The following is a 22,945-nucleotide window of genomic DNA, read 5'->3' on the forward strand; positions in this document are numbered from 1 at the left end:
CAGACAAAGTGCAACTAAAAGTAGGAGCGGGGGCCAGGAGTTCTCTCATCCTCCACGCAGTGGCCTGCCAAGCAAGCTGCGCGCCTCAGGCTAGAAATGCAGCAGGATACTCTATCCCCTCCGGCGGGCAGGTCTGATCATGGCCAAATTGACGTCGAATCCGAAATGGGAAGTAAAATACACAATGAGTGAGACCAACCAGTTGAATTCCAGTCTGTCGAGGCATGTTGTAACTCATTGCCGGAAGCTTCAACCAAGGGCACCGCCAAGCAATACGGTCTGCGGACAAGTGGCACATCCAAGCGAACCACCATTCCTCATCCAAGGCATTGACTAGACGATGCCGGAGGAAGTAGCCGCGAGCTGAGTATGTTGGGCAGGAGTCCACAACCTGCAATTTATCCATCAACCACACCTGGGAAGGGATTGAAAAAAATGAGAGATTAAAGAATAGAGAGATGTACGAGGAGAGAAAAGTGAGCATGGGGTTTTGTGAGAAAAGACTGAGCTCGAGGGGCGAGTGATGCGAGCAATACAGAAATGCGAGATTCGGTGGGAAATATTACCTGTAGTAGTAGTGGGCTCCCCACCAATCTGCACGTCTCATGACGGTAAAAGGCGTCTAAACCCATTAGTGTCTCGGCCAGAACCATGGCAATACAACTCTTGCCCTCTCTCAAGCCTTGGGCAACCTCAATCAGCCGGACACTAGCCCCTCCAGAGCCCGAAATGAACAGGAAATGAGACAGCATGCACAAGCAGAGCGCATGTCGCCGGAAGCCTTGCCAGTGATGGTTGCTGCGATCACCAGCATCAGAAAATTGATTGGCCAAACTCGGAATGTCTAACATCCCGTCGCCCATCAGAGACCGAGCGTCGCGCATGCGGAGTCCGCACATGCGCCCTAAGGATTGGGCATGACAAAAATTAAGTTGGGGCAGGAGCTCCTCGTCGCGCTCGGACTCCATTAAAGCTCGGAAATCTTCGAAGGTAGGACACATCTCTTGCCCGGCGAAGCTAAAGACATGTGTCACCGGATTCCAAAATCTTGCCGCGGCATGAAGAAACGGGAGATGCAACGGGGTACGACCCAGAGTGAATAGTGCATTTATGCCGAAACCCCGGAAATTCACCTTTTCCGAGCCATCCAAGCTAGCAATCCAAGCTGTGAGATTTTGAGTAAGAAACTCTTCCATTGGAGCAAATCAGTGTGAAAATGAGGAAAACTACGAAGCTGGGATCTTTTGTAGGAGATAAGGTTGAGTGGGGGGACAGGTGTCAACATTCTGGTGGTTCCCCTCGTTTAGTGCCGACCGGCCAAAAAAATATGCCGACCGGCCATTTCAGTTTGCCGACGAAACAGACATACGGCCGGTAGCCACTCCTTGCAGCCGGTGGTTCCTACACCGTGCCGGTGGGCTTCCTCCCTAGTTTCCTGAGCTGTTTATGCTAAGAATTGGGGAACTTCACCACCTCCAAATCCCCCCCGGCGATATACTCTTGCGAAGCCACGCCCGTCTGCTTATCGAGTTTTGAACATTTGCTTATCGAGTTGTATTTCACTCTCTTGTAGCTCTCGGTTTGTTTATCGAGTTGTATTCACACTTGTTTGGTTGTGTCATAGCTTTGTTTTGCTTATCGAGTTGTAAGTCGGTTCACTACCTGATTATTACGATGGCAACTTTCCAAAATGAGTTCAATTTCGTTCACATTGTGGTGTGAAACCCTGCGATGCGATGCACAGAAGATCCACAAATGCAACATCTTTTGAATAAAACAATTCGTTTCGTTCCCCATCGCATGTTTTGCAAAGTATGTGAATTTTGAGAAAGAAAATAAACCTGCCTGAGGCAGTGCAATGTGCTTAAACTACTAGTAAAAAAGGGAAATAAAACGTAGAATGGCAGGGTAGCCAAGTATCAGAACTGATACCGGTGAAACTCCCCTTGCGGTTAACGCACCTTCTGCGTCTTTGTTCGGGTCAGCCGCGTTGTTGGACGCCCTCACAATACGGGAAATCACACCTTTGAAACGTGAACCTTTGAGTTGACCTCAGGCCACAACTTCTGCAAGCAACGCTCGATGCGTGCGAAGAATGTCCCGCCCCGTATCCTTTTCATGCTTTGTGAGCCCCGCAAATTGTTTCAATTATGCTGTGTAATAGTACGTTCCTTTACTTGCGTAGACCGCATGTTTAATTCCATTACCTGCGTAGACCGCATGTTTAATTCCATTACCTGCGTAGACCGCATGTGTTGATTGCGTAGACCGCATGTTTAATTCCATTACCTGCGTAGACCGCATGTCTTGATTGCGTAGACCGCATGTTTAATTCCATTACCTGTGTAGACCGCATGTTTTGATTGCGTAGACCGCATGTTTAATTCCATTACCTGCGTAGACCGCATGTTTTGATTGCGTAGACCGCATGTTTAATTCCATTACCTGCGTAGACCGCATGTTTTGATTGCGTAGACCGCATGTTTAATTCCATTACCTGCGTAGACCGCGTGTTTTGATTGCGTAGACCGCATGTTTAATTTCATTACTTGCGTAGGCCGCATGTCTTGATTGCGTAGACCGCATGTTAAATTTCATTACTTGCGTAGACCGCATGTCTTGATTGCGTAGACCGCATGCTAAATTTCATTACCTGCGTAGACCGCATGTTTTGATTGTGTAGACCGCATGTCTTGATTGCGTAGACCGCATGTTTAATTCCATTACCTGTGTAGACCGCATGTTTTGATTGCGTAGACCGCATGTTTGATTCCATTACCTGCGTAGACCGCATGTTTTGATTGCGTAGACCGCATGTTTAATTCCATTACCTGCATAGACCGCATGTTTTGATTGCGTAGACCGCATGTTTAATTCCATTACCTGCGTAGACCGCATGTTTTGATTGCGTAGACCGCATGTTTAATTCCATTACCTGCGTAGACCGCATGTTTTGATTGCGCAGACCGCATGTTTAATTCCATTACCTGCGTAGACCGCATGTTTAATTCCATTACTTGCGTAGACCGCATGTTTAATTCCGTCACCTGCGTAGACCGCATGTGTTAATTACGTAGACCGCTTGTTTGTTTCATCACCTGCGTAGACCGCGTGCTTATGATCAATTTCGTCGCCTGCGTAGACCGCTTGCTCCGCTTGCCTAGTTGTATTTCAATATGCATTGTCATGCTCTCTACTTACTTTGCTCTGTCACGCATTTCGAGTACACCACTATTCTTGCATTGTCATGCATTTTGCTAACCATATTGTACCTGTTAAGTTTGTTTTCTTTTCAGGCACGATATTGTATGTACGGTTCATTTGAGGCTGGTGCAACCAGACGAACCGGACAGGTATTGTATCTCCCGAGTGAGACATATCGAGAATTCCATAATTCTCTTACATCCTTTCTGCATTGTAGTGTAGTTTTGGTATGCTAGCTTAAAACTGTCGCGTGTTTGCTTCATTACAGCTTTCTTTGCATAATCATAAGTATGCTCGGCTTCGTGCATTGTCTTGCATTTTGCCCCTGCCTCCGGGCACATATCTTATTTGTCTTGTTTGTTTGTCTAAGTCTTCGGCCTTGTCAAAAATGGGTCGTCTCTGGGCTTTGACATTCACTCCCGTCATTGTTATGACTTTCGAGTTCTGTCAAAGAGGGGCAACTGTAGACACCCCATTTTTGACCGTCCTCAAGACTTGGACGTCACTGTTTGAACACACGGTAATCTTCCATGTTTGTGTTCGTTTGGAGTTCCCGGAGGTCTCGGCTCGCGCGCCTTGCCTCAGGATCCCCGAACTCGACTGTTTAGTGTCTGGTTTTGCACCAAACACTTTTGTTTTGCCTTAGAGGGGCAGGGAATGCCTTGTGAGACATCCCCATACACCACCGGCAGTGGCTGGAGGCAACCGGCTGGTCTTTTTCTTCCAACGGCACTTTTGTTTGCCGGTCGGCACATTTTATTGCCGGTCGGCATAATTTGTTGCCTGTCGGCACTGTTTTTTGCCGAAATAGCTTTTTTGGGCAGCCGACCACTGTTCCTCCACTTTATGGAGATATTTTGTGCCAGCTGTGATAGCTGGCACCAACTCCTTTCCCCTCCATACACGTGTATAGAGGGATTTCCCTCTAGCCAAGCTTGTTGAATAAGCTTTGCAAGAGAGAGTCCTATAAGAGAGAGGCTTTCCTCTTGGTTCTAGGTTAGAAAAACAGAAACAAAAATCAGCCTTTAGAGATATAGATACATATTATCTCTATACCTCTCTCCCTCTCCCTTCTTGTGTGTGTTTCTTGGCCCAAAAGGTGTGTTTTACCTTACTTTTGCACCATTACACACACCATTACACCTTAGTCCGAGATTGAGGGACTTGGGGGAGTTGTTTCTTGAGTTTTGGACTGGTTTTGATCCAAAGAAGGAGGTTAGACCATTTGTTCTTCAAGTATTCTTCAAGGGTGAGCATCTTCCCTTTTATTCCCCAAACTTGCATTGGTTTTCTACCTATTTTGTTTATTGTTTTGGCTCTTGTGTATAACATAAAAAAGGCTCATATTTTCCTGCTCTAACACTTTCATTAAGGTCACTTTGTGGTTAGATTGCAAACTCACCCTCATAGGCCTTGTTTAGCCTATTTTGGTGCCCTTTTGATAAGGTTTTGTTCACTTCAGCATTTTGATCTTTTCATCACCAAAAATCAGTGTATTTTAGTGTCAAAAAAGTTGGTTTGAAGTCTTGCATAGGGGAGGGACACCCCTCTCCCTTTATGGTTTTGTTTCTTTGCTTTTTGGGCTCAAGAGGGTAGCATGTGTGCTTGATGTTTCTTGGCTTCATTCCAGCATTTTTTTAGGCATCTTAGGTCATATATAATCTTTGTTTTTGGTCAAACTTGTGCCTCCTTGCATGCTTGTAATACTTGTTTTGTATTGTTCTACTTTGCTTAAAAGTGCACATCATGGTTAGGCCATGATTCTTGTGAGAGTTGGCTTAGTTCCATGAAGTTCTTGGTGATGTTTTTCCATGCTTAAGGTTTATTGGTTATCCATTTAGCCATGCTTGACATGTTTGTTAGGGTTGCTTTGTATTTTAGCTTAAAAGCTTTGAGCATGATGGCCTCTAGCATATATGTTTGTGATTACCCTCTTGGTTTAATATCATCTAAGGACTTTCTTTTTAGTCCAAGAATCATGCCTACATGTGTGCATGCATGGTCTTTTTCATATCCTGAGGGTGTGTCTTCCTATGCCTAAGAATGAGCCTTGGTGTATTTGTTTCATGGGGTTTATTTTAGTTGCCATATTAGGAGTTTTTGGGGTCCTATCTTGCATGCATAAATTCTGTTTTTACTTGTTTTAATCATGCCATGAATGGCCATGTTGGTGGGGGTAGGTTGTCTCCTTTAGTGCCTTAGCTTTGGGACCATAAGTTTGCTTGTTAACATGAGTTGATTGTCTATCATTTTAAGCACTTTTGGCCACTGTATTGAGAAGGGTAAGGGCCTGCCCCTTTGCCACTTCAAGCCCTCTTGCATGCTTGCTCCATGTTTGTTGCATATTTGTTCCATTAAGCTTTGTAGCACATCAATTCCATGGTCAATTTGCTCCATGTTTGCATCATGTTTGTATCTTGTGTGCTTGGTATCATACATTTTGTCATGATAGTTGCATATTGCTTGTTGTGTTTTACATCTTGGTGGCATGACACATTTGAGGCTTGTGAGCATTACATGCATTGCATTTACTTGGTTTGGGGTGTCAAACCAAGTGCGGGAGTCAAGGACCATTCATATTTCAAGTGATGTAATGTGCCTTGATCCCCGGTCATCGGGACCTTTGACTCCACCTTGATAAGGCCCCGGTTTTCATGTTATTTGTTGCATACATTTTCATATCAAATGGCAAATTCGATCCTTTGACTCACCATGTACCATTGATGGTTCAAGGATCGAAAGTCATGCTTCTTTGAGTTAAAAATATGATAAGAAGTAGGACCATGCTTACATGTGTCCAAAAACTCCATGCTATGCACTGTCTGTTCTCTGTTTGCTGTCAGATTGTCTTCTGCAGGAAGTTTCTGCCGACCGGCAGAATTTAGTGCCGACCGGCGCTATCTGGAATGCCGATGAATCCGATAAAGTGCCGATGATAATTTTGAAGTGCCGGTGGCAATTCTGTCTGGCCGGTGGTGCTCTGCAGGATGCAAGGAGCTTGTTCCAGTACTTTGGCAATTTTCAGAAGGACAAGGCAGTACAAACAGAGGCGACAAGAGTATAGTACGGGTTTTCCGGGCAGGACGGACTCGAGCATGCATCATCCGCGCACCCCGAGGCAAAGGCTGTGGCTACCCTCTTCTTTCCTTTTGCTCCCTTTTTTTAATTAATTAGAGAAATTTTGTAATAATTTTATTTGTTCATTATTTTGGGACTGTAATATTAATTCGAACCCTCTGAGTGAGGGTAAACATGTAATAAGTGTGGGTGAGTGTGTGTATGTCTTCCAATCCCCATTTCTTTCTTCCCTTTTATTTATCTGCTTATAATGGTAGATTAGGGCATTTTTGAGCTTAGCACACCTTATGAAATGCACGCGTGCATTCATGCATCTGTTGGCATGCACCGGGCTCGGTACATCATACTAACCGCATTCGTATTTTCAAATTCCAAAATTGAATACATGAAACAGTTGGTTGCATATCATATGCCATATTTAGGTTAACCGAGCCTAACTAAAATTGCATCTTGTATGTGTTGCATTAGGCAAAATAACATGAACTAGGACACGCATATTTGCTAACTAGTTTATTGTTTTGGCACGGAGTACAATGTAAGTGGTTATGCTTTAGCATCCAACATGCGTGTGAATGTTGCCATAAAAGTATGCTTGCCATGCGACTAAGTGTTTACATGAGATAAATTGCTTGAATGCCTGTGGGTGGAGGTCAAACTGCTTAAATTGGGATAATGCGTTAAAACTATATTTGTTTTAAGCCCACTAGATAGTGGCAAAACCGTCTTTTCTAAAAAAAAAAAACCCACTTGAGGGTGGCAAAACCTGCATTTTAGCCTACTTACGAGTAGCAAACCATTTTCAAAATGAACATAGAATGTTTTGTTCCAATTTGGGCAATTTGGTCTATACTTGTTTGCTGCGCGCATAACATAGTAATCTTAGGCTAATAATTGGAATAAGAATACATAAACGTTTTCAAAACTGGATATCATGGTTAATAGAGGCCGGTCTTCGGACCGGGCGAAAGGGGGTGCTCATAGCTGACCTTCCCCGATCGTACCCAAGCTCCCGAGCCGAGACAACTCCGGTGATGACGGACATGTGGCCTTCGGCACCGAGTCAGGTTTCCTAAATTCTCCCATAAAAAATATTTAGGTGGCGACTCTGTATCTGGCAAAGCAGTCCATGTTTGGCACTACTTTTTCAAAAAAAATCTGTTTCTCAAAACGATTTGCCAGATTTGGACTCTTTGGTTCAGATTAAGAACCGTGACACAAATCGAGTCCGAACTGTAGCGAGGTCCCCCACGGACTTGTTACAACCAGGCTCGGCGCATCATACTAACTGCATAAGTATTTCAAATCTAACTTGAGTACGTGCTACTTGTGCATTTTCACATGTCATTTATAGACTAGTCGAGCCTACTCTAGTGACATTCCGTATGCGTTGCATTAGGCATTTAAACATGGACTTGGATCATGCATGATTGCTAACATGTTCTTGTTTTGGCACGGAGTACTAGGTGAGTTCTTTATGCTTTAGCATCTCACATGAGTGTGAACGTTAACATGATAGCATGATTACCATGAGACTAGATGCTTATGTGATATAACTGCTTGAATGTCTGTGGGTGGAGGTCGAATTACCTAAATTGGAATAATGCATTAAAACTGTGAGTTTTATGCCCACTAGAAAAGTGGCAAAACCATCTTTTCTAAAGCCTACTTGAGGGTAGCAAAATCTGCATTTCAGCCTGCTTGTGAGTAGCAAACCATTTTCAAAACAAGCATGAAATGTTTTGTTCCAATTTAGGCGATTTGGTCTATACTTGTTTGCTGTGTGCATAACATAGTAATTCTAGGCTAATAATCGGAATAAGAACACATAACGTTTTCAAAAACGGATATCACGGTTAGTAGAGGCCGATCTTCGGATCGGGCGAGAGGGGGTGCTCATAGCTGACCTTCCCCAATCGTACCCAAGCTCCCGAGCCGAGGCAACTTTGGTGATGACGGACATGTGGCCTTTGGCACCGAGTCAGGGTTTCCTAAATTCCCCCATAAAAAATATTTAGGTGGCGACTCTATATCTAGCAAAGCAGTCCATGTTTGGCACTTCTTTTCTCAAAATCTGTTTTCTCAAGAATGAAGTAATAGATTTGTTGGAGAAATACAACGTGGCTTTTCATAAGTCATCCATATACCGGCCGCAGACCAATAGACTTGTTAAGGCCGCCAATAATAACATTAAGCATATTTTGCGAAAAATGGTTAAGACCTATAGGGATTGGCCAGACAAATTGCCATTTGCACTCTGGGGCTATAGAACTTCAATCTGGACGTCTACAGGGTGACTCCTTATTCTCTTGTCTATGGTATGGAAGATGTTCTGCCAATCGAAATAGAAGTCCTGCCACTGCAAGTCATGGCTGAGTGTCAGATAGCAGAGGCGGACTGGCAACAGAGCAGGTTTGAAGAACTGATGTTGTTTGATGAGAGAAGGCTGAAAGCACTGTACCATGTTCAGGGTTATCAACGCAGGATTGCTAGGGCTTTTAACAAGAATGTTAAGTCCCGGAATCTCAAAGAAGGGGATTTGGTGCTGAAAGACAACCGAGCTCCCATCCACGACCCTATGGTCAAGTTCAGACCCAACTGGAGTGGTCCTTTCATTATCAAAACTATTTAGTCGGGTGGAGCTGTTATTCTCATGGACCTGGATGGCCTAGAATTTTCCCAACCGATTAACATGGACAAGTTGAAGAAATACTATCCCTGAGAGGCTCGCTAGGCCGAAAACCCGGAAGGGCAACCTAGGCAAAAGTTAGAACACAAAAATTAGAAATAAAGAAAAACTGAGCTCGCAAAGTTGAAAACCCTAAAGGACGGCCTTGGCAAAAGTTAGAGCGCAAAAAGGAGAGCGTTAACACTCGAGCGAACCTGAACCAAACTACATATGGCCTGATTCCCATCTTCGAGATACGTAGGCAACTTCATCCTGAAGTCTGGCCGTAAACACCTCCAAATCAACTGTCCTGTCCATGTGTTTGATTAGGTCATCTTTGTTCACACTTTATCTAAGAGTTCGGTTTGTGACTTTCTCTGAAAACAGGTTACAGTGCAATGCAGTACGCTTCAGTCAAGGGGCAATTTGTCATCTTGTGGATTTGGGGTTGTACATCTCGAGGTTGGATTCCCTATGTGTCAGGTGATGATCCTTTTCGAAAATGGTTTTGGAAAGTTTTAATAAAAGTTGATTTTGTTCAAATTAATCTTTTTACAACTTAGACCATTTTTGGACTGAAGAAAAAATTTTAGTGCTCACAACTCTAATTTCATTGATTTCAATACAAAGTTCTCTCACTTTCGATACAAATCAAAGTTGCATTTATTACATTCATAAAACTTGAAAAGTAAAGGTCAGATCAATAAACTTGGGGCATCGCTGAGTCAGGTCTTCTTGCATCCCCTCCCTAAGCTCGTGGAAGCTTCTAATGCCAAAGTAGGCCCGATCTCTGCCCTCATCTTCAAGCCAAGCCAGCCACTAGCCAGAAAGGGCACAATTGAAACTGGGAGCAGGAGCCAGCAGCTTTCTTGTCCTCCAAGCATTGGGGTATCTAGCTGTAGACGCGCCCGCGTGGGACCTCGCGCTACAGTTCGGACTCTCGATTTGTGTCGCGGTTCTTAATCTTGAACCAAAGAGTCCAAATCTGGCAAATCGTTTTGAGAAACAGATTTTTGAAAAAGTAGTGCCAAACATGGACTGCTTTGCCAGATACAGAGTCGCCACCTAAATATTTTAAAATGGGGGAATTTAGGAAACCCTGACTCGGTGCCGAAGGCCACATGTCCGTCATCACCGGAGTTGTCTCGGCTCGGGAGCTTGGGTACGATCGGGGAAGGTCAGCTATGAGCACCCCCTTTCGCCCGGTCCGAAGACCGGCCTCTACTAACCGCGATATCTGTTTTTGAAAACTTTATGTGTTCTTATTCCATTTATTAGCCTAGAATTACTATGTTATGCGCGCAGCAAACAAGTATAGACTAGATTGCCTAATTTGGAAAGAAACATTGCATATCCGTTTGTTTTGAAAAATGCTTTGGAATTTGCTACTCGCAAGTAGGCTAAAATGCGGATTTCAACGAGTCTTTCCAACTCAAACAATCCAACCTTCACCCACAGGCATTCAAAACAGTTTAACACATAAGCATCTAGCCACATGTTAAGCATGCTGTTATGGCAACATTCACACTCATGCAATATGCTAAAGCGGAAATACTTACATAGTACTCCCTGCCAAAACAAAGAACTTGTTAGCACACATGCATGATCTAAGTCCATGTGAAGTGCCTAATGCATCGCATACAAAATGTTGCTAGAATAGGCTCGGCTATCCTAAACATGTCATGTGAAAATGCACAGTTATCACATATTCAGTTTGGAATTGAAGCATTGATGCAATTAGCGTGATGTACCGAGCCTAATGCATGCAATACAAATGCATGGATGCACACATGCATAGCATAAGGTATGCTAAATTAGACGTGCCCTAATACTAACCATCAAAGCAGGTAAGTAAAAGGGAAGAAAGAAGTGGGGATTGGAAGACATTCACACCACCCACACACGCTTATTACAGATTTGCCCTCGCTCGGAGGGACCAAATAAATATTACAAATTAATTAACTACGCAAGCTAATTAAATATTACAAATTAATTAATTAATTAATTAACTAATTAATTAAAGCAGGAAAACGCCTCGGGAAGCGTGCCACCATGCGCAAGCTGCCTCTGTTTTCCTCCCTTTCCTCCTCTGGAGGTTGTCAAAACCTCAGGACTACATCCTTGGACAGAGGGGATCACCACCGGCTAGATGAAACTTCCACCGGCAGTGTAGTATGGCCATCGGCACAAAATAGGGTCTGTCGGCAGAGAAAATTGTGCCGGTCGGCACATTACACTGCCGGTCGGCAGAGTATTCCTGCAGAACCTGCAACTCACAGCAACAGAGGGCAAAACAAGGCATGACAGCACAATTCAAGGCATGTATGCACCAAACATGTCTCTTATCATTGTAATGACTCAAAGGGACATGTGCCTCGGTTCTCGGACCACCAATCACGCATTTCCATGCATGATGGCCCAAGGAACCAAGTATGCAACTTTGGTTTCAAATGCATGCAAACCAATCAAACAAATTAGGCCCAATTCCTATCACCAATTCAAGGAACAAGGCATGCATGCAAAATGCAATGCAACCTAGGCATACAAGCTAGGAATGCAACATGACATGGCAATGCACTTATGCAATCATGCAAGCATACATAGGGCAATGCAAATGGATGGCAAGATGGACTTATACATGAATTAGGCAACTCTAATAAGGCCTAAAACAGTGGCCATAATGACCAAAACAAGAAGCCAAAAACACATGCACACATACACATGATGGAAGGCCTACACTTGGGCACAATTTAAACAACCCTCAAGCACACTTAAAAGGGACAAACGAGAGCAACTAGCATGCAACCTAAGCATTGAAATCATGTCATAAAATGATGTCAAATCATATTAAGCAAGACAAGCAAATGCATGTAAGCATGGTCTAAGCACTTAAAGTCATGAAGCTTTGAAGCATGTTTATCATAACAAACATGGCATGCATTGAACAACCTAAAACAGGTTTTTAGCTCATAACATGAGGCCCAAAAGACCACTTAGATGGCGTCTAGATGGCTCAAAGACAAAGGCATGCAAAGGCACCAAAACATGGAGCATTGCAACATATGCTTTCAAAGCATTAAAGAGGCATGCAAGGCAATCAAACAAGCATGGAAATGGGACTGAAATGACATATAGAATGATCCCAAATCACCAAAACAATGCAAAGATGGCATGCTACACATGCACATACTCAAGGCCAACAAGCCCAAATGCAAAGGAGCTATATAATGCATGCTAAAATCGACCCAAACGACTATGGACAGATCTAAAACATGGCAAAATAAGCATATAATCTTCACAAATACAAGCCTAAAACATGCTCCAACAAAGGCTAACAACCTAGACATGTTAAGGCACAAATATGGCATTACAAGGCAACTATGCTAAGCATGCATGAGGTTCCAAAACCAACTTGAAATCATGTTATATCATGGATATATAAGCATGAAAAACATACCAAACATGCTCAACACACACTCAAGCATAGGCTTCTTTAAGAGGCCAAAATGTGCCCTTTTCAAGGACAACAAGGAGAGGGGGTGGCCCTCTCCTTCTTGGGACTTCAAAGCATCATCTTCACCACTGAAATCCCTCAAGATTTCAGTGGTGAAGAGACCTCAACACCAAAATCCCGGAGCTAGCACAAAATGGCTCAAAATGAGGCCTTTTGAGGCCTAAGGGTGGTCAACACCCCTCAAACAACAAAACACTCTTAATAAACAATAAAGAGGGCCTAAAAACAGAACTTTTTTATGTTATACAACAAGCACAAAAACAGCTCTAAGATAGGTATAAAATCAAAGCAAAAATAAGGGGAAAAAGGGACTAGTTTCTTACCCTTGTAGTCCTCTTCAACAATGGTGCTCCAATGGCCTTCTTGAGCTTGAATCTAACACCAAAATCTCAAAACACACTCTTTGGAACCTCAGCTCCAAGAGGAAGGTGAAACACTAGGTGTTTGTGTGCAATAGTAAGGCACAAAACACCTAGTGTGCAAAATGGAAGAGAAAGAGAGATAGGTGAGTGTATCTAACCCTAACCCTAGAAAACAAGAGCTCTCCTCTGTCTTTTCTCTCTCAAAAATGTCTAAGCCTCTCCTTTTTTGCCTTAGAGAGGTTCCCTCTATATGCCTCTTGTAAAGCTTATCAAACAAGCTTTGCAAGAGGGAGATCCCTCCATACACGTGTATGGAGGGGAGCAAAAGTTATACAGCTGTCCAAAAATATCTGCAAAAGCAGATGAACAGCAATCGGCCGGCAAAAAATGCCATCTTGGCCAAACAAAGTGCCGACCGGCACAAAAAAGTGCTGACCGGCAACAAATAGTGCCGACCGGCAAACTAAATTGCCGGTGGCAGCAAAAACTAGCCGGTGGCATCTAGCCACTGCCGGTGAAGGGTGGGGATGGTCTACAAGCCCCACTCTGCCTCTCAAAGGCAAGATGCAAGTGTTTGGTGCAAAACCAGACACTAAACGGTCGAGTTCGGGGATCCTGAGGCGGGGCGCGCGAGCCGAGACCTCCGGGAACTCCAAACGAACACAAACATGGATAATCACCGAGTGTTCAAACGGTGACGTCCAAGTCTTGAGGACGATCAAAAATGGGGTGTCTACAGTTGCCCCTCTTTGACAGAACTCGAAAGTCATAACAATGACGGGAGTGAATGTCAAAGCCCAGAGACGACCCATTTTTGACAAGGCCGAAGACTTAGACAAACATGCAATACAAATAAGATATGCGCCCGGAGGCAGGGGCAAAATGCAAGACAATGCACGGAGCCGAGCATAACTTATGATCATGCAAAGAAAGCTGTAACGAAGCAAACATGCAACAGTTTTAAGCTAGCATACCAAACTACACTACAATGCAGAAAGGATGTAAGAGAATTATGGAATTCTCAAAATGTCTCACTCGGGAGATACAATACCTGTCCGGTTCGTCTGGTCGCACCAGCTTCAAATGAACCGTACATACAATATCGTGCCTGAAAAGAAAACAAACTTAACAGGTACAATATCGTTAGCAACATGCATGACAATGCAAAATGGATGCAAAACAAAATGCAATATATACAAAACAATGTATAAACAATGCAAATGAAGATGCAATGTAATTGAAACAATGCAAGCTACATGCAAAGCATTTGGATCGTGATCCAATCACGAGCGGTTCGAAACCACACCTATGTCAAATAGATTGATGGAGGTAACAAGTCTGTCTACCATAGAACGGTCAACTGAACTATGAGTATTGTAGACAGACGCAAGAACAAGTATTGGGTGGAATGACACAAGTGGGGAAACAACCCGCTGGAGAAAGGACTACGATCCTAATGCCGGATGCAAAAATTACACTACAATGTAATGGGTGGATATGGCACGCAGGCCAAACCAAATCTTGCCTAGGAAAGGCATGCATACATACAAGCCATGTGTAACACAGAAAAGGTGCCGCAACCCTCAACCAACATATCAACGTGGAATCGGCGCGATACACATACAGAACTGTGTTCTAACATGAAAAGTAAGGGCACATACCAGACCAAGCTCAACATGGAAAGGCGCAAGCCAAAGGCGGAAGGTGATGCAATGAATGCATGCAATCTACAATGCAATATTTACAAATATGCAATGGAATGGATACAATGGATATGGCATACAAGCCAAACCAAATCTTGCCTAGGAAAGGCATGCACACATACGAGCCATGTGTAACACAGAAAAGGTGCCGCAACCCTCAACCAACATATCAACGTGGAATCGGCGCGATACACATACAGAACTGTGTTCTAACATGAAAAGTAAGGGCATATACCAGACCAAGCTCAACATGGAAAGGCGCAAGCCAAAGGCGGAAGGTGATGCAATGAATGCATGCAAACTACAATGCAAATGCAAGACAATGCAAATATGCAATGACTATGATTGCAACTTTCCCTATCTTACCAACAGGGTGATATACTAGGTTGGTTCAGTATCCAGAACTGAGGCGTAGACATGCCGCCTCAACCTATGGGGCTTCCATACAGATTTCAAACCGAGGGTAAACCTCTGGGTATTTAAACCAGACTTTAGTCTCGGAACTCCCGAACCTTTGCGTTCTAGGCATAAGCCGTTCGAACTCTAGTTTCCACCGTCCCAGTTGGTCTTCTAGGAACTCATCGCAAGCATAGGCAGGTGGCTTTACCAGACCACCGAAAGTCGTTCGGGCACGACAAACACCAAAGGAATTGCACCTTCAGAGGATTTAAGGTCTCCTAGACCGGAATGCAAAATGTATGCATGACAATGCATGTTTTTTGTTTGTTTTTTGAAATGCAAATGATGCAAGTGATACATGTTGCATGGAATGCGCGACTACACGCGGCTTAAGATATGTACAAAGCAATAGTGTGCACACCAATGCAATAAAGGTTTTGCACCTTCCAAGGATTTAAGGTCTCCTAGACCGTACGTGTTTAAGGTCTCGCCAGACCACGCGCGTTTAAGGTCTCGCCAGACCAGGGGTATTTACAAGACGCGTGACAATGCGCTGAAGGTTTCGCACCTCCAAAGGATTTAAGGTCTCCTAGACCGTGCGTGTTTAAGGTCTCGCCAGACCGTGCGTGTTTAAGGTCTCGCCAGACCACCGGTATTGCACGACGGCATGATGCGCAAAATAGCGCAATGCGTTAGGCAACGCGAGTGCACAGGACAGTGCGATGGAATGCATGCAAAATGCAATGAGATGCGCAAAACAGCGCGAACAATTTTGAAATGCACAAAACAGTGCGATGCGCAGAACAGCGCGAGGTTTGAAATGCACAAAACAGTGCAATGCGCAGAACAGCGCGAACAATACAATGCACAAAACAGTGCGATGCGCAGAACAGCGCGAGGTTTGAAATGCACAAAACAGTGCAATGCGCAGAACAGCGCGAACAATACAATGCACAAAACAGTGCGATGCGCAGAACAGCGCGAGGAAAATACAATGCACTAACAAGTGCAATGCGCAGAACAGCGCGAACAAAATACAATGCACTAACAAGTGCGAGTAAGGTGCGCAAGATAGCGCGAACAAATGCAATGCACTAACAAGTGCAATTAAGGTGCGCAAGATAGCGCGAACAAATGCAATGCACAAAATAGTGCGATGCCAAGTGTGACGTGCATGCCACACGGAGTGTAAATGGGCTTAAATGCGCAACAACGCACGTATTCCGGAATGCATGACAATGCATGGAATGGAAATGCAATGATGCATGAGAGATGTGCACGACAATGCAAAGGGGTGCGTGTTGCAACGCATATAACACGTGCATAACAATGCAAATGTGTGGCGCATGACAGCGCAATGTAATGCACCGAAGTAGTGTGATGAACTCGTGCAACACACATGGGGCAACTTTTGAATTCAAAAAGGATACAAAAAGGATACACCTTGCACGAATTTGAGCGCCACGCACTGGAGACACGGTCTGCGGTCAAAACGGAGGCCGGTTGAGCGTCGGAGATGCACTTTCTTGCACTTGCTTCAGCTATGAAGACCCAAAACAACTCAAATGGCCTAAACAAGGCTGTGGGAACCCCACCGGCCGAAAGGGGAGGCCACCGGCTGGCCATCGGCACAAAAACAATTCTATCGGCACAAAAAAGTGCCGGCCGGCACAAAACATTGCCGACCGGCAAACAGTTGCTGAATCGGGGCAGTTCTGTCTTTTGACTTCGGGCATTATAAAATAGGGCTTGAAAACCCTATTCTTCACTTTTCCACTGCCGAAAATTCTTGCCCTCTCTCTCTAGAGTGCTTCTCTCTTATTTTTTTGTCCATTTCTTCGCGTTCTACGCTCGTTTCGTCATCGGATTCGCGATCCTCTTCGCGTTTCGGACATTTTCCACCGATCACATTCTCGTTTCGGTGCCTCGTTCGGCGTTCTCGCCTTCTCGGGGTTTGTTCCCCTCACTTTCCTCTTCATTTTCGTGCCTCTTCACATTCCGGCCTCCCCGGCCATTTCCGACCCTCTCGGGAGTTGACTTTTCAGTTGACTCTTCGTATTCCGGCTCGGTTTTCCTTTTCCGGCCATTTTCACACCACTCTCTATATGGCGGACGACATTCCACGTGGCGGGACTCCCCCAGACCACGAGATGGATCCCGGGGTCGAGCTCTTACCACTGAGCGAGCGCCCGTTCGACCCGGCGACCTACCGGCCGGCGATCCATGTTCTGCCCCCAGACGGCCTGCGTCAGTTCCGGAGCTTCGAGAGGCATGCGCCCCCTGAGTTACTGCTACGCGAGCCTACCTCCCACCTTTCATTCGGCACTCCCGAGGTAACTCTTCATCTTCTGCTTTACTTTCTGCAATGTAGGATACAAAACTGCCATAGTTAGCTGTATTCTTTAATTGCTGAAATCTGATATGCCGTAGACCGTAGTTGACTGTAAACATACATACAACTGATATCTGCTTGAGACTGACACATGCACACACACTGCACTAGCCCTGAATCACTCAAACACACGGCACACACTGTATTCCACTGCACACACACTAGTACCCAGTATTTGTCTGAATCTGTTAGATTTGCATACATGCCACATCTGTTCTGAAACACCCAAACACGCTGACACAGCACACGTATTTTACTGCAAGCACACCGGCACCCGGTATTTGCCTGAATCTGACAAACTTGCATACATGCCATATCTGTCTTTTCAAAATCGCATTTTGAATGTTGTCCTGCAATTGTTGTTTTCTGTTTACAGGAGGGTTCCCATACCATTCGCGGGTATGGGAATACTGGTGCGCGGGAGTGGTATGACGAGCTCCCTGATGCGGTCCAGCGCATCGTGGACCGAGCGGGCTTCGGCACCTTCTGCCGAGGGCTCTCTAGGCTCTCCACATGCAGACCTCTCCTTGCTGCTTTGGCGGAGAGGTGGTGGGACACCACCGATTCTTTCCATTTCTCTGCTACAGGGGATATGACGATGACCCCTCATGACTTCTCGATGCTCACAGGCATCGAGGTAGGGGGTGATCCGATCCCCTTCGACATAGCGATGGATGAGTGGACCGCCGCTCAGGTTCATCTACTGGGGGAGGCCCCTCCGCTAGCTCGCCCAGGCTTCGTCCGCTATTCCTGGTTCGAGGCACAGTTCAGGGTCCTGCCTGCATTGGGGGAGGAGACTCAGATGACCGAGGAGGACGTGGAGAGGTATGCTCGGGGCTTCCTCATGTTCCTGTTCGGGACTACTATCTTCGCCGACCGGGCGAACACCGTGCCTCTCTGCCTTCTCAGCGCACTGGTGGACGTCCGAGATATTCTGCACTTCGATTGGGGCGGCGCTGCTCTGGCCACCTTGTACGGATATATGAGCTCGGCTTCTCGCGGCAGCGGCCAGCTGCTTGGAGGTTACTGGCGGGCTTGGGAGGTACATTTCTTCTCCACTTTTCATTTCTGTCCGATATTCTCTGCACTCTGTACACTGCACACACTGCGGTCTGCTTTACACTTGCTGTACACTGTACACACGGCACACACATACATTCTGTTTTACACTGACTGTACACTGCTCACACTGTACACTGCAAACAATACACTGCACAACATACGGCTCTGCCATTTCTGCTTTATTCTGTATATCCTGCTTTATCTTATGGTCATACCGACATCTGTTTTGCAGTTGTGGGTTTGCGCCTATTTTCCTAGGCTTGCACCCGTACCAGTCGCGGAGCCTCCTCCGGCTGTTCCTTTCTCGAGTCGCTTTGACGGGGGATGCACCCGGCGACCACGGGAGACATTCGGCTTCTTCCGCCGATATTTCGACACCATCACCCCGGCCGAGGTATGTTTTACTTTCAGTTCGTTTAGCTTCGCTTTCCCACTGCATGTTTCAATAACAGTAGATAACAAACTGTCTGTTACTTTCAGATCACATGGCGGCCATGGGCTTCCTTGCCGTTGGCGATGCGGGGTCGGTTCCCTGGTGCTGAGGAGACCTCGCGTTTCCGGATCTTGCTAGAGGGCCCGGTCTGTCGGGCTTGGTACCTGGGGGAGCGTTTCCTACGCCAGACCCGCGGGTTACCTGAGCAGATAGTCCCGGTTCACCCTCCTGCAGAGATGAGGGAGACCGAGGGGCTGACCACTGAGCAGTTGGATGATTACTCCATCGGCTGGGAGGAGGCCGGCTTCCGAGGCACCGGCGACTATCAGGAGTACGTGCGGACGTACCTGATGCGACCTTTGAGCGGCCGTCGAGCAGGGGGGGCCAGGCCTGTAGCATCGGCGGCTGGGGCCGGAGCAGGAGTAGGGGCCGGATCTTCGAGGAGGGCCCGGGTCCGTGGCAGGGGCGGAGTGCGGGGTGGACGAGGAGCTGGGTGGCCTGCCCTGCCCGCTGTGCTGACTTTCCAGGGGCAGGGTGGGGCGACCTATCAGATCCCCTTCGCCCCTCCACCGGCTGGGCATGAGTTCACTGACATCCCCGACCTTCCGCCGGTATGTATCACTGCACTTCGTACAGTTATTTCATTTCAGTTTACTTGATATTCCACAGAATACTAATGCATCTGATACCTTTGCAGGCTTCTTCTGAGTACACCCGTCAGTCGTTGGCGATGAATGCCTCGATGATGGGGATGCTTCAGCGGACATTTGACCTCCTGGCCGTCTACAGCATACCGGTATGTCCTTCTGACACTGGCCTCAAACCATTCATTCGCTGCTTTACATAATCTGACGCACGGCACAACACCCGATACACTGATCTCGCAGCATCTGACACACTGCATACACTGCATTCTGCACTGTACTCTATACTGATAAACTGCTCATGGCATTCATACCCTGTACTCACACATTGCATTCTGCATTGATAAACTACTCACGGCATTCATACAATGTACTCACACACTGCATTCTGCATTGCTAAACTGCTCACGGCATACTGATGCATTTCACTTTTGTGCACTTTTTCAGCCTCCTTTCCAGATTCCCATGGCAGGAGGTGCTCCAGCTAGACCTGCTGTCCCTGCTCGGGGGAGAGATGAGGAGGGCAGGATATTTCCCCGTACCAGGGGAGGGCGTACTCACGTCGGGAGTAGTTCGCGAGCTCCAGTCCCGGACGATGACGACGACGAGGAGTCAGAGGTGGAGGCAGGGTCATCGGAGGAGGAGACCGGAGACGGTTCTAGCTCGAGCTCTGACGACGACGCTGACGATGCTCCTGGACCCTCGTCCAGGAAGAGGACCAGGACCGACTGACAGCCCTTGGGGTGCTTGACATAGCTGCAGATTTTTGCTATCTTTTCTTTCTTTCCTTGTACTTTTCTTTTTGGTTGGTAGATAGATTACCTTGTACTGCCGCAGGCAGGTTTTGTTTCCAAAGCTTGTACATTTGAAAAGATAGTGAAATGAAACAGACTTTTTATCTGAAAAAGTGTTTACATTTACACATCTCATGCATTGCATCGCATCTCATCATGTTACACCTCAATGTAAATGGAACTGATTGGTTGTCTGAAAATTGAACACTTCAACTGTAATAATCAGATAACTTAAACAGCCAACAGCAAAATAACCCAAGCAACCCACTGCCTGATTCTTGACACACGGCCCTTACTCTGTTGGGGATTGATCTGCATACAGCCCAAAACACAACATTCGGTTCATTCTACACACAGCAAACTCTGAACAAACGACCCAATCTGACAAGACGGAGCTCAAAGACGGAACTGGTTGGAGTCGAAACACGCTCGAATGTAGAGAATGCCATAGCATCCTGAGCATAAATGATTTTAGAAATCAAATGAGGGTTTTTCAAACCGGGATGTCGAGCCTACCACTGAACACAGCGGGGAGGACTTAAACAAAGAGGTACACGACCTAAACACAACGAGACACGCTCGGGAGAGACTCAAAACAAAAGACGAGACCGTCAAATGAAAGAGACACGACACACAGACGCGTAAACGAAGATGGGAGACCTCGGACCACGAGGAGCCAGTTCAATATGGGTATTGTTTCCCACCCTTTCTCATTTGTGATTCTCACATCACTCGGCTCTCAAGCTCGGATTTTCTCTCAAAACCCTTTTCCTCTCTTTTCTCTCAACTCACACCTCTCTATTCTTCATTCTCTCATTTTCATCCCTCCCCGGGGTGATTGATGGATAAATGGAAAGGTGCGGGTTCATGCTCAACACCGTTAGCTCACGGCTATTTCTTCCGGCGGGCAGAGTGCTCTTCTGGCAAGTACGTCGATGACGGGGGAGAGACAGAACGCCTGGCTCAACTGTGCCCCTAGTTCATCATTTTAACCATTTTTTCGTTTTTGCCTTCTACTAAAACAGTTTTGATCAAAATGAGAGTCGGATTAACGTACTTGTTCGATTTTTGATTTGAAAGCATGCAGGTCAGGCAGCAAGCACTGAAAATTTTCCTTTTGGATCCAAGTCAATGGTCCGGTTTTGGAAAACGAAAATAGTTTTCGAGAAAATAGTCAACTTCAGTAAAAATTTTCAAAAACTAATTTTCAAACAGCTGATACTTAACAAGCATGGGACTTACTCTTCGAGATGCGCAACCTCGGATCGGAGGCAATGGAAAATTGCCCCTGGTTTGAAGGGGGGTGAGAGGCAACGGAAAGTTGCCCCTAGTTTGAATGACGGCTCACAGCGGCTCGTGGCAACGAAAGGTTGCCCCTTGTTTGGGTGGTGCCGCAGCAATCTGCAGACAGTCTTCATTAGCGGTGGTCGAGTTCTCGGACACAGAGATGACGAAGACGGCCATAACACATATATGGACACAGTCGCCTTTGGAGGGCGTTGGCCACTGGACTTTGAAGTCGAAACCATTGCATGGACTGGGACGCTTATGAAAGCGTTGGGGGCTGGACTTCATGATGAAGTTGCCTATGTATCCCAAACATGGGAATCAAGCCTTACGTAGTTCCGGTTAAGGTCCACTCGGGTATTTTAACCTTCACTTTGTTTGGCTCTCACTTTTGCCAAGGCGCCCAATGCGGGTTTTCGACCTTGCGAGCTTCTTTTCATTTTGTTTTGTTCGTTTCTTTTTCTTTTCTTTTTTTTCTTTTCTTGCTTTTTTTTTTTTCAATCTTTCTTTTTGTATTTTTCTCTTGCTCTAACTTTTGCCTGGGTCGCCCTTCCGGGTTTTCGGCCCAGCGAGCCTCTCAAAGGGTAAAAGAGTAGCAAGTCCATGCCAAATGGTCTTTTTTTTTGAAATTGAATTGAAGCCTCTCTGTGTCCAGGAGAACGGCTGTTGAACTGATTTGTGGAGAATCCATCAGGGTTACTCTACGAGCTTCTTCCGGCGAGATCTACTCCTTCTGATTCGGCCTTGGTGCCTTCTGCTCGAGGGCTGTTTCGAAACCGGCCACGCGGGCCTTTCATGGCGTTTGTCCGTTGAACTTTCTGAACATTCTGAACGGTTTCAAATTCGGAAAACAAATAGGTTGAATCTTGAGGCTAAGAGCGATCCTAGGCTGCGCAATCTCAAGAGCGATTCCACACAGGTCTTCGCAGGGCTGCGTAAAACATTTGCTTTTGAAAGTTTTTAAGAAAGCGACAAATCGCTCGCGCCGAAGATAGTGTGGAACCAATCTGGATCAGGCCAGGGTCCTTCTCAGTACTCACGCCGACAAGCATGATTTCATTCATAAAAAGGTTCAGCACGCCTCCCTTTCTCTCAAAATGATCAAAATTTTGCAAAACCCGAGGAATTCCTTCCCCTTCGTTTTCATCACCGCAGTGTTCAAAAGTTTTTTTTTTGAAAAACTTAGGTTAATGCTATGAGTTTGGCGCGCAGGAAAGCAGGCGAGATGTACTGTCAGCCCATTCAAATTCTCTGGTCCTTATGCTGAAAGCAAGCATGAAGGTTGAGATAGCAACAGCTGTTTCAATCGGCTTTGTTGGTGCGACTGGCCCCTCGGTAGAGACAGACTCAAAACAAAAACAGATAATTACAAAACAAAACGGTGTTCGAGGCAACAACCCCAGAATCA

The 22,945-nt window shown here is 45.8% G+C and overlaps 1 protein-coding gene across 1 annotated transcript in view; it reads left to right on the forward strand.

Annotated features, from left to right (window-relative positions):
- LOC145813287 (uncharacterized) overlaps positions 1-22,207 on the forward strand; it is a 64,031-nt gene extending 41,824 nt beyond the window's left edge. The window contains exons 2-6 of the mRNA XM_082908575.1: positions 18,612-18,773; positions 18,860-19,423; positions 19,510-19,608; positions 19,904-20,074; positions 22,193-22,207. Of these exons, the coding sequence (XP_082764701.1) occupies positions 18,612-18,773; positions 18,860-19,423; positions 19,510-19,608; positions 19,904-20,074; positions 22,193-22,207 (1,011 nt within the window). The remainder of the gene's footprint in view (positions 1-18,611; positions 18,774-18,859; positions 19,424-19,509; positions 19,609-19,903; positions 20,075-22,192) is intronic.
- The last annotated feature ends 738 nt before the right edge of the window (positions 22,208-22,945 follow it).

The sequence above is a fragment of the Camellia sinensis genome, chromosome 2 (assembly GCF_055761805.1).
Source record: "Camellia sinensis isolate YWXY chromosome 2, ASM5576180v1, whole genome shotgun sequence".
NCBI lineage: Eukaryota > Viridiplantae > Streptophyta > Magnoliopsida > Ericales > Theaceae > Camellia > Camellia sinensis.